This window comes from Manis pentadactyla, chromosome 1 (genome assembly GCF_030020395.1).
Source record: "Manis pentadactyla isolate mManPen7 chromosome 1, mManPen7.hap1, whole genome shotgun sequence".
Taxonomy (NCBI): domain Eukaryota; kingdom Metazoa; phylum Chordata; class Mammalia; order Pholidota; family Manidae; genus Manis; species Manis pentadactyla.
In genome coordinates, this window is record NC_080019.1 from 28,432,330 (window position 1) to 28,444,922 (window position 12,593).

The 12,593-nt window shown below is 38.6% G+C and overlaps 1 protein-coding gene across 8 annotated transcripts in view; it reads left to right on the forward strand.

The window, feature by feature from the left end:
- Positions 1-12,593, forward strand: part of GRIA2 (glutamate ionotropic receptor AMPA type subunit 2) — a 135,964-nt gene that overhangs the window by 89,628 nt on the left and 33,743 nt on the right. For all 8 annotated transcript variants that reach the window (XR_008995778.1, XM_036887833.2, XM_036887829.2 and 5 more), the window contains exon 6: positions 519-680. Coding sequence is in view for 7 of the 8 variants with exons in the window: in XM_036887833.2 (XP_036743728.1) it covers positions 519-680 (162 nt within the window). In the remaining variant the exon portion in view is untranslated. The remainder of the gene's footprint in view (positions 1-518; positions 681-12,593) is intronic.

Genomic DNA, 12,593 nt, shown 5'->3' on the forward strand with positions numbered 1-12,593 from the left:
AATATTTTATTAAAAATTAAGTTTCATGCTTAATGTGAAAATATTTAATTGTTCTCAAATAACAACTGGTCATTTAGTACCTTTCATTCTTATTTAAAAGTTTTTTATATCGCTTGAGAGAATGAACAACTTAAATAGAAATAACTTGCTCACAAATTGTAGCTTTTGGAGAACTAGCTTAATGTTATCAACTCTCTGTAACAATGTGGAGGTGCTCTGTTGTGACTGAGCAAATAGAGCTCAGTCTGTATTCATGAAAGATTTCTCAATAAAATGGAGAACTTTTATGTATGTATGAGCAATAAACAATCTTTGATTAAGAACCCAATATAATGCCAAGATGATGTTAGGTGCTGAAAAGTATTAGCTGACAAATCCATGAAACATTTACTGTAGGCTTTTTATCTTTGATGCATTCTTTGCAATTCTTATGCCCCAATGTATTGAGTTATTTGGTAAATATTAAGTTCTATTTGCTTCCTAATGGAAAGCCTGACATGAATGTATTCTCTGTTTAGGGATTTACTGATGGCGACCTATTAAAAATTCAGTTTGGTGGCGCAAATGTCTCTGGATTTCAGATAGTGGACTATGATGATTCCCTGGTATCTAAATTTATAGAAAGGTGGTCAACACTGGAAGAAAAAGAGTACCCAGGGGCACACACAGCTACAATTAAGGTATATATCTATTTATCACTATCACCATTCTCCATCTATATCCATCTGTCTGTATCTGTATCTGTATCTATGTCATCTGTATCTATACCTAACTGCTGCTGAGTAGCCTGTTCTTTGTGACATTGTAGGTAGAAGATAAAAATCTCAATTTGTTTTAGTAACTGAAAAAATAAATATAATGCCTTAAGCAATCAAACAAGGAATCTTTGAATACTGAATGCAGCTCACTGCTTTGATATAAGCATGACCCAGATTTAGCTTTTATTCTCCATGAGTTTGGACTTTGCTTGTTTATTCACTGCATTTTATTGTCTCCCCATGTACATGCATGTATTTACCTTCAAATATTAAATATTTCTGCAGTTGATAGGAAGGTTTATTTCTTCCGTTGGTACCTTATTGAAAGCACAGATAAGAGTAAAATCTGGCAAAGCAGGGATGGAGGGTGAGTGGGGGTGAGGTGATGTTCAGCTTCTTTTTGCAAAAGTTGCAAAGGATTTTCAAATGAATAGTGATTTTATTTGTTTATTCGCATGCTATAGAGCAGACTGTATGAACGAGTCAGTATGACTTTCAGTTCCTCTCATAGTTGTGCTTGTTCATCAGAGAGAGGTGGGGTTTTGTTTGTTTTTTCTGCACATGGAAGAAAACAGATATAGATGTTTTGTCTTTACATTTGTGTCTGGCCATGAGACTGGTTTAATATAAGGATTAGAGGCTTTGAAATTCTCTACTTTTGGGTGTGTAAATGGATCCTATTAATTTTGAAAAGCTTAGGAAGCATGCCACAGGATGTTAAAGAATAAGCCAGAGTTAAATTTTTTTTTCAAAACTTGGTGACTTCTTGTTTGGTTGACGCTGGTTGAGATTCAGCCTGTCTACTGTTTATGGCATCCTGTAGGCCTGTGGGTGTGCCTTCCTGCTGAAAAGGCCAGTGGCTGACTCATCTTTCAATTGGCAGCAGTGATTGTCCTGCACACAGTAGAGGCCTGCCTGCTGATCCCATTCTGTGCAACTGCAGGCTTCCATCCACTCAGAGATGTGCCATTTAAGTGCTCTGATGAGGAGTGCATGTGCCATTCACCCACAAATGGAAGTACTGTGCTCCTTTTGAATACTCCATTAGTCATCATGAGCCCCCCACTGCTGCCTGCTGTGAGAAGGAAGAAAGCAGAAGGAGGAGATTTTTTCTTGTGGTAGTTGTGTCATTTTAAAATTTCAGTTGTCATACATCTAAATGCAAGGCGAATTTGGAGTATGAGAGATCTTTGGCAGTGCATTCTGTGAACATTTTTGCCAAAACCTAGCTCCAGCTTTCACTCCGTTGAGAGTTTGCACACTGACATTTCCTTGCTCCCACCCTGCTGAAGCTTTCCCCTCGATAGTGTCCCCCATGTGGCTTTTGCTGCCAAGTTTTAGAGAGGTCATGATGGCTCTTTGTCATTAGGTGCTACGAAGAGCAAAGGCTTGTAAGTGTAGACACTAGGCTCTCATTCAGTGTTTGACCCTAGACTGAAAGTGTAAACAACATTTACAAAGACTTAGCACAGCTTTGGAAATGTACATGCCAATAGGAGACATTTCTTATAATCTTTGAAGCCTGGGAAAAATTTCTGAAAATCTGGGGGGAGAATATGGTTCTGAGTGAGAGTTTATCTTACACAGACACATATTGCTCATGTACTAGAGAGCCAGGAACAACTGAATATATATATATATATATATGTATATATATATATATATATATATATATATATAACCCCTCCCTTTGATAATCCACTGTCATGAAAGCATGTCAGTAAGCAAATGTGATAGAGAATGGTGTATGTGAAATACCCAGCTCCCTGCATATGACTAGGGCAATATGGAGGAAGGGATGTTAAGGAAGGCTTTCTGGAGGTGGGATGCCTGATCAGGGCTTTGCATGTGGCTGAGCAGAAGGAAAGTGTAGGAGGGTGTTGGGGAAAGAGCAATATGTATAAGGACTCAAAGTGATGCAAGGCGTGACAGATTCAGCAAACTGTACTTTTTCTTTTTCCTGCTGTAAGAATTTAAAGTATTTGGGGTGGGTGAGAGGCGCATGTTGTGTGAGTCGCCATGAGATAAGTCTCTTCAATTGTCTACAGATGTAAAAGAGCAATTACAAGACAGGGCTTTCATGATTGATTCTGCTTCCATAGGCTACACAGAAGAAATACTAGATAGGCGACAATATAGCACTTGCTAACATTAACAAGAAGCATGTTCTCAATGTATTATCTATGGAAGGAAAGGGAGCAACAATGTCTCTAATGAGATCATTTCTTTATATTTTGTCTTTTGGGTCACTGCACCAGGTACCTTGCCTGATAATTTAAGTCACATTTTATTATACTATAATAAAAACTTATGCTATAGGCATAAAAACCTATAAAAATACAATTCATTACCTCAAATTCTCTCCGTGGTTAGGTTTCACAAATTATATAAATTATTTCAAGCTGGGGGAGTAGTAAGTGAATGATTAAAGTTTTAGTCTTCTTTCAAAGTTAATGCAGATTCTCTAATTGCCTAATTAAAATCAATCTAATTTAATAAATACAAGTAAAATCTTAAGTGCTTCAATATTTAACATTTTAATAACCACATACATACTTTGCAAATGTTAAATTTCTTCATTCTTATAACCTGTACCAAAATAACTCTAGAGTCATGACACTGAAGTTTTTTATGTGACTCTCTTTTTAATTTGCTAATTTAGGGCAATTTTCATTCACTCATTTATTTATGAATTCTTTATCCATTTAATACATGTTTATTGAGTTTTCACTCTGCAAGCAGGCCTTGTTCTAGGTGTTAGAGAAAAGACAAAGTTCTACTCTTCAAGGGGTCTTAGTCTTCAGTCTACAGGTCAGCAATTACCTTGTAGCATTGGCGGGAATTGTCTTACTGACATCTTAGAATCTACATATTCTTAACAAAACTTCTGCTTACCCACCACTGCTTCCTCTTCAGCCTCTACAAACTATTCCTCCATCTCTGTTGGTGGCACTTAGGTCTTTTTCAGTTTTACTTTGACCAAAAGCTTGGAAATAGCTTTGATGTCACTCTTACCCTGGTAGCCCACATCCAGGCCTTCAGGAAATCCTGTCAGCTCTGCCTTCCTTCTTACCGCCTCTTCCACAGCCATCCCAAATTCAACCTCTACTATCTCTGCCAGGTTTATTGCAGTGATCTAAACCAGTTTCCCTGCTTCCACACTTACCCCTCTATGTACCATATCTGTGTCCTTTTAAAACCTAAGCTCGATTATGTCACTGTTCTGCTCCAATCTCTTCAGTGGCTCTCTACTTCACTTGGGGTTAAAGCCAGAGTCATTCCAGTGGCCTCTGAGGCCCTAAATGCCCTGACATCCAGTGACATGTGACATCACCTCTTGGCATGCTCCCCCTTGCTTACTCTACTTCAACTACATTGGCCCTTTTGCTGTTCTTGAGCAGAATAGACACCTTCCCACTGTAGGGCCTTTGTGTTGGCTATTTCCTCTTCTAGACTACTCTCCCCTTAAAAATTTTGAAGGCTAAGCCTCCTGTACTCTTCAGGTCTTTGTTCAAATGCCCTGTTCTCAGGGAAGCCAATAGCAGGCTCCCTCTGTAAAACTGCAATCTCTACACCCCTCAGAGTATGTCCCATTGCCGTTTCCCTGCTCCAGGTTTTTCCCCATTATTGCCTTCTAGTGTACTGTATTTATAATTATTTTATTCATTACGTTGTTAAGTGTCTATTTCCTCCAGCTGGAAAGTAAATGCCATGGAGGCATGGATCTTTTTGTTGTTTGTTTCCTAATGTACCTCCAGCTCCTAGAATAAGGCTTGGCCCATAGTATGTATTTAATAAAGGCCATGAGCAATTTAATAAAGGAGTGGGCACAGAGAAGCAAGGGTACTCTGTCCACCCCTAAGATGCTCCTAATCCAAGTTCTGGAAGTAAGGAAAAGCTTCTTTGAGGAAGCACTATGGCATTTGAAACCAGAAGGGAAGGTAGGTATTAGGAAAAAGAAGGGAGCCTCTGTTGGCTCCCCAGAGAGGAGATAAGTTCTGTAAAATCCCCAGTGCAAGGAAAATGCAAATATTTCATAAGACTAGAGGTCGAATAGAGGTGTTTTGAGGGAAGTCCAGCTCTTATGTGTCTTGTGGACCTACTAAGGCATTTTTGTCTTACTCTGAGAGCAACAGGGAACTACTGGAGGAGCATGATCATCACGTTTTTGATTTATTGGCTGCTCTGGTGGCAGTGGATTGGAGAGTGTATATGGGATGGCAGGGGAGCTTCTGGGAAGGTACTGCAAACAATCCAGGCAACAGATGATAGCTATCTGAATCATGGGTTGTGGCTTGAAGGAAAATACATGGATTTGTTACCTTTGCCAATTCTTTCAGTTTATTTGTAAAAATAATAATTGTAAAAATCATAACCATTTATAATACACTAATACAGATTTAGTTAAGAGATATTTGTGGTTAAAAACATGACTCTGAAAGGCAGATTGCATCATCTGTATCTTATTGACCCTGAATCTCATACAATGATTTGTATAGAATAGGCATATAATAGATTTTTTGAAATGAAGAGAAATTGAAATGAAAAATGTAGGTGAACACTCTGAAAATATCAAATCACTGGAAAAGAAAAATAGAAGTAATTATCATTGCCATGAAATTTGGTTTAAATTTCTGCCCTGCCATTTAATTCTTTCTATTCAACCCTGCCAGAATGGTGGTATTTTACTTCATGAAAAGTAAAATGTCATAAGCAGACCTGAACCAACATAACACCTGGGTTTAAACGGAACAATTAAAGTAAGCTTTTTACCTTCCTTAAAAAATTTCAAAAGGAGGCCTATTACAAAGATGATTTGCCACTATCTCAAAAATAACTTACAAATATTTATATTTTTAGATAGATTTTCTGTGTTTTTTGGTGTCTTCAACAACTTGCGAGATATTACTATCCATTCTGCTTTGTCACATCAGCGATTTGAACCTTAGTTCAACTTTTGTGTCTGTGCTGTCCTGCTGGTGTTAAGAATTCAACAGTAATACATGACTGACATTTTTGTGGTGCTGTAAATAATGGCTTTCCCATAAGAATCTCATTTTACTCAGGAAGCGACGTAAAACACAAACTCAAACTTTCTTAATTGCTGTCCTAAGAGAGTTATTAGGCCTGTCTGAAAATAGTAAAATCTTTTTCAGTTCACTTATTAGGGTCGTACATTAAATAGTACCCTGGAGGCTTAGTAGAACTAATTCTGTTGCTGCAATGTTTTAACTGACCAAAACCGCTGCTATCACTTTGGGCTCCCCTACGCCTAATACTGAAGCATTTTGCCACATCCCAGAGGCATGGAATATTTAGTTCCTTATATTTTGTGGTTTAAAAAGTGTTTATATGACTGTAATAAGATCATGAATCAAACATTTGCATTGATAAAATTACATATTTTATCAAAAACATTGAAAAATAATACATACATCGCACTATTTAAATATATATTATACTATTAAAAATAAAAACACACTACTATTCTATGTAATTATAATTACAGGATACCTGGGTTCATTTTATTTCCATACTTCTTTATTTGGAAAGGGAATAAGTGTAGATGATCTCAGTTTTCTCCCAAATGTCTAGTCCTATGATTATGTGAAGTGCTTATTTAGGCATTTGATAAAACATGCATCACCATTTCTAATTGAAGCTGAATCTGTGACACCTCCAATGTCTCTCAAAGATCGTTGTGACTTGCAGATAGTTGTATCAACTCCAGACACCAAAAGCCGTTTCTGTACTACCTTGTAAATATTTGCTTTATTTTTCATAGATAATAAAATTAAGGAATGTTCACCCTGTTAGAAGATTCCTAGGAAGTGGGGAGAGTCGGGAGAAGAATTTATGCAACCAACAAAATAAAGTCTAAGAAAGTCTACCTAGTCTGGGTGACTCAAAACCGGACAATTGTTGGTTTGAGTATCTCTCTCAGTGAATCTGATTAGTTTTATCTGAAAATCCCAAAGTAAATCTTAAGTTTCTGAATGTAAGTGTCTTGGACCCTATGTCGATTTTCAGTCAAGGTCAATAGCCAATCTGGATAATTTAGGCAAAAATATGTTGTTTTTAATGTATTCCTTTTACATTAAGGGTCTTTCTTCATAGTAGATTAAACATTATTTTTATTCAGAGAGAATAATAAAGGATGTTAATTTTAGTTTCTCATCAACAGAACTGTCTTTTCAATCTTGGGAATGTGCTTGTATGTTTACCAAAGATGTTAAAGGTCTTGTGGGGTTTTTTAATGAAATTTTTAATGAAGATATTTTTTTAGAGCCTTGTTAGGTTCACAGCAGAACTGAGCAGAAAGAACACGTTCCCATACACCCTGTCCCCACACGTGGGTGGCCTCCTGCAGTGACAGCTTCACTCAACCAGAGCGGTACCTTTGTTAGGACTGATGAACCTACACTGACATGTCATAATGACTCAAAGTTCACATTACTCCTGGTGCAGTACATCATGTGAGTTTGGACAAAGGTATAATAACATGCTTCCATCATTATAACTTTATACAGACTATTTTCATTGCTCTGATAATCGTCTGTCCTCTTCCTGTGCATCTCTCCTCCTACCACCAACCCTGAGCAACCACTGATCTTTTTATTATCTCCATAGTTTTGCCTTTCCCAGAATATCATATAGTTGGAATCATATAGTTTGTGTCCAGATTGGCTTTTTTTCATTGAATAATAATGCATTTAAAGTTCCTCAATGGCTTTTCAAGGCTTGGTAGCTTGTTGCTTTTAAGCCCTGATAATATTCTATTGTCTATATGTACCACATTATTCCTCCATTGACCTATGGAAGGACATCTTAGTCTTGATAATGCTGAATAAAGCTGTTACAGACATCTATGTGCTGGCATTTGAGTGGATATATGGTTTCAGCTCCTTTGGGTAAATAGTAAGAAATACAATTGCTGGATCATATGGTAATAGTATGTTTAGTTTTGTAAGAAACTGCTAAACTGTTTGCCAAAGTGGCTGTATTATTTTGCATTCCTATCAGCAATGAATGAGAGTTCCTGTTGCTCCACTGATGGTTTTTTATGAAGATTTTGCAATTTTATGCAGTGAGGATTCAAAGGTACATGTTCAAATGACTTTATAGGAAATTAACAGTGACTTTATCACAGACAGCTCTTTTCCAGAGGGTGTACTGCAGTTAAATTTGAAATTAAGACAAGTGAATCATTTTAAGTTTATAATTTATTTATAATGCTGTTCTTTTTCCTATGGCTATAGTTGATTCTTAGTCATCGCCAAAAATTAAAAGAAAAAAAGTTTTTAAAATTTTTCTTATAGGCTTACTTTTTCTAATGCTTATCACTTTTGATTATGTTGATTATTCATACACTGAAGAAACAGCATTCTCCAGATAAATATAATCCAGTATATAATCATTTTATTTAACTAAATAATTGATACTGTTTTTAAAATAAGTACGTACAATTTACCAGGCCAAAAAACTTTTAACACCCTACAGTATGTTATGCAAAACACTATTTTTATGGAAAGTAATTGGTGTTTAGGAAATATAAAAAATGGTAATTATTTTGAGCAGTAATGATCATTAAAGTTAAACTGGAATTGTTTCTGCAGAATTTCTCAGGGCCTTTAAAATGCTAATGTGAGAATCATTTTCTGAACTTGCATCACAGACTCTTTTGTAGATCAGGATAATGGTTTTCAAAACATTGTAAAAACAAGCTAGCTTTATACCAAGATAGATAGTGATAAAAGGAAAGCAAGAAGGTAAACTTGCTGGTCAATTAGTTGTGTTTTTAACATATTTTATAATTTACAAAGCTTCTTATTTCCCATAATTCTACTTATTTGATGTGGTATTTGTCAAGCAAGGGAACTGACCACCTTAGTGCACCTGGGACAGAGGCATTTCCTGGGACTCCAGACTTCCTCTTCTAAAACCAGGACAGTCCAGGCAGACTGGATGGTTGGTCACCCTCGTTATTCCAGAAAAACCCAGAGGTCTGGATTCGTATTCCACCCTTGGCACATATGTTTGTGATTCTGGGCGAAATGTAACTTGATAACTTTGAATCTTCACTTGTAAAACTGGACTAAGTGTTCGGGGAGCGTTGTGTATTTTCCTCCATCCTTGTCCCCGCCACAAGAAAGAATTGAAGGGCAGAGACACAGTAGTGAAGCAGAGTAAAAGCTTTATTTAAAGTTACTTAAAGAGAGAAAAAGTGCAGCAGGCAACCTCAGTGAGAAGAGGCACCCTGAAAGGTTGGAGAGAGAGAGTTTAAGATTAAAAGGTTACACACTTAGAAAGTGTGGGTGACCTCAGAGAGAAGAGTGCCCCAAAAGGTTGAGGGTTCCCCCTTTTAAGGATTTTTCAAGAATGTGACAAAGGGCTGAGGGTACAGACTTGTTAAGTGGTCTCTGAATATTTAAAATTAACTTAACACAAGGAATTTATTGCTCTGGTTTCTCCCTGGGATGCTGGCATCTTGGTCTGGGAACAAATCAAACAAGACCGCCTGCCCAGCCCCCAATATGGGCTGAGTTATTGTCTGTTTGCTAAAGAGGAAGTTAAGAATCTTACTTCTTAACTTCCTGAGTGTTAAAATGCAATCTTATCTTTAAAATAGACTCCTTTCTGCCTTTTACTATGTTGCTACGGCTGGGCCTGCATGCTAAATTAGTTGCCTAGGTTGAAACTACTTGATTAGGGCTGAAGGAGAAAAACACAGCATATAGGTAAAGTTAAAAAATAAGCTGGGCCTGCATGATTAACACAATAAAGCCAGGGTTTATGTTGAGGTACCCTCCTTTATCTGGGGAATATTCAAACATTCCAGGCCAAGTTGCTAGTAGCTTTTTGAGGTTCAGCTGATTAACTCTGGGTCTTTTTTAGTGGGCTTTTTCCTAGCTTTATTCTCTTTCTACCCCACTCATATCTATTTTCCTGCCTAACATAAGCATATTTGTTGCATAGGTTTTTTTTTTTTTTAAAGGACTTACTAGGAAACTATCCAACTCAGTTTTGGCACATAAAGAACTAAGTCAACATGAAATATTTTTTTCCCACACCTTCCTTTCCATTACTACTGTGACATAGAAGAAGCCTTGATGTCCTTATTTCGTTGGTAAGAAAACTTGGACACTGATACTTTAGCTAACTTGGCCAAGGCAACAGAGCAGTAAATGGCAAAATCTGGGCTTGAGCCCTGTCCTCTGGCTGTGTGCAATGCTTTCTAAACTATACTCAATTAATTTTCAGTGTCAAGGAAAATGTGGAAAGTAGCCACTCATAGGAAATTTTGTAACACTTTCATAATACCTGAAACCTTGTACTTCTTTTCTGAATGATTTTTATTTTTTTGCTATTTATCATGGTATGGATAGCATGCACTTAAGAACAGGTGCTATCACTATGATGACCTATAAATTTTACATTGTAGCTTATTCATCCCTTTGTATATTCATTAAATTCTAAATGTGCATAGGGTAAAATCACAGTATTTCCAGAATCTCTCGCCTGGCCTTACTGTATCTCCATATCAATGTGTTTCCAAGGGGTGGAGAGAAGTAGTCCATCTCCATATCAATAGGTGGTTACAAGGATGGGGTATGGAGCGCAAGGGCACACCCGGACCTGAAAGGTTTGATGGGGTCCTTTTGGCGGCTGGGTTGCAAGAGACACAGGCCAGCACAGATGACTGCTTGTAAGCAATAAAAAGGTTTCTCCAACTTTATTTTTCTACTTGACTGATTTCAGCTTCAAACGTTATTTGCTGTAGCTGAGAACGTACTGCCCCCCTCCCCCGCCACCACCTGCAGTTACACCTAGCAGTAGTTGGCAGTACCTGTGAACAAGAAATCTGTCTTTGTGGGTATGATGCTTGGGCAGGCTGCCCCTCGAGATCATGGGGAGATACCCTGAAACTCCCCTGTGGATGGTGTGGAGGTCCCGGTGTCTGCTGCAGTGGGGGGTGATGACTTACCCTTCCCTCCAGCTGTGGTGCATGGTGCAGCTTCACCCAGTAACCCCCCATCCATGGGGCTTCTTCTTGGGTAGCCCCTAGTGGGGAATTGGTCTAGGGTAAAGCACCACCTAGGCAGGTGGGGTCTTCCCTAGAATGGGGGAAGGGTGGAGACACCAGAAGCTGTGGAATTAGCTCTACATGAGACAGAAGACTGCTTAGAGGCTCTGAGTGGCTGTGTGGTGGCCAGGTTTGTGGGGTGTTTGTTTCTCAAAATAGTGGAAAGGGTTATTGGGGAAAGAGATACATTTCAGCATTGCTTGGAGGAGCTGGGCAATGACCTATGGGATGCCCTTAAGAAAGAGAGTTATTGAGAAGACAAGTCATGTTCCGGGAAGATATGTAAGCAGTGAGGGAGGAAGCAGCAGGAGAAGCCACGTTGCAGGAGGTCATGAGGGAGGGGGAGGAAGGAATAGTGCCTTCAGCCCAAGAGATGGTAGAGGAGATGTCAGGGGAGAATGAGGAGATGGGGCAGAGGGCCAATCTGTTTCTGAGGCCACTGCCTGAGGCACCAGTCCTTCCCATATTAAAGGCCCTGCCCAGTTGCATTAAAGAAAATAAAAATGCAACAACTGCTGGCTCCTCATGGTGAAGAACAGCCTGCTCCCCAAGTTGTGGAGCACCCCATACTCTGCCCCTGTACCCAGGATGAGCAGGTGGACATGAGCATCCAGTTTCAGCAGAAGCCATTGGAACCTCTGCCTATATGGCTTTTGCATCTCTGGGATATGGGGGTGGAGAACATGGTTATGTCAGGTTCTGAAATGGGCAGACTGGTTTCCCTGATGACTCACCCTTCCCTCCTGCAGCGGTTGCAAAGTGCCCATAACACCTCAGAGAATCAGATGCTTCTGGATTGGCTGACAGCAGCCATCAGGGAGGCCTAATCAGGGTGATTGACCAAATTTACCCACAGCAGTGTAACTTGGGGTGGGTGGGGGTAATATGTTCCCAGCCCAGGGCAAATAACCTTTGAAGCTAAAATCAGTCAAAGGGACAAATAAAATGGGAGAAACCCATTTATTGTTTACAAGCAGTTGTCCATTTCTGTTTGCCCATGTCTCTCACAACCTGGCTGTAAAAAGGGGCCCCACCAAACCCCTCTGGTCCAGATACACCCTTGTTCCTCCCACCCTTTTGATCACCTATTGATATGGAGATGGATACTTCTCCACACCTTGAAAACACTTATTAATATGGAGATGAACTAAGGCCAGGTGAGAAATTCTGGAAATATTGCAGTTTTACCCACAAACTTCTCAAACCCTCTTTTTGGCTGTCAGAATACTGTTTTCTGGAATCAGTGATTACTGTAATGTGATATTGAATAATGTCTGATGGCCATTGGGCATAAAAAATGTATTTAAAGGTATATTTCATTTTATCTTTGAAAAATAAGTCACAATAAATACACATTTAAAAATGGAATAAAAAGCACATTTGGAAAATGGATCATAAAAATATTTTCCTGGATTTCTTCTTAAAGTATGGATGTGATGTGATTGTAATACAGCACTGCAAAACATAATGGCCCCTTCCTGAATTACCAATTTCCAACTCAGCTGAGGGAGTCCCCAGAACATAAACGTCAGGGCAGAGGTGATGCATTTGTTTCCAAAGAAGAGTTACATTGCTTCATGTTCCTTTCAAATTAATTTACATCTTGTTCAGTGAGTGGTAGAATATAACCGAAATATTTAACTATCTAATCAAAAAATGTAAGCATATTTGTTTAGAAAAATAAATGAGCCACATCGGCAGAACATAAACAAAAAGGAACTGGATACAGAGGCTGTTGATTCCCTCTCAGC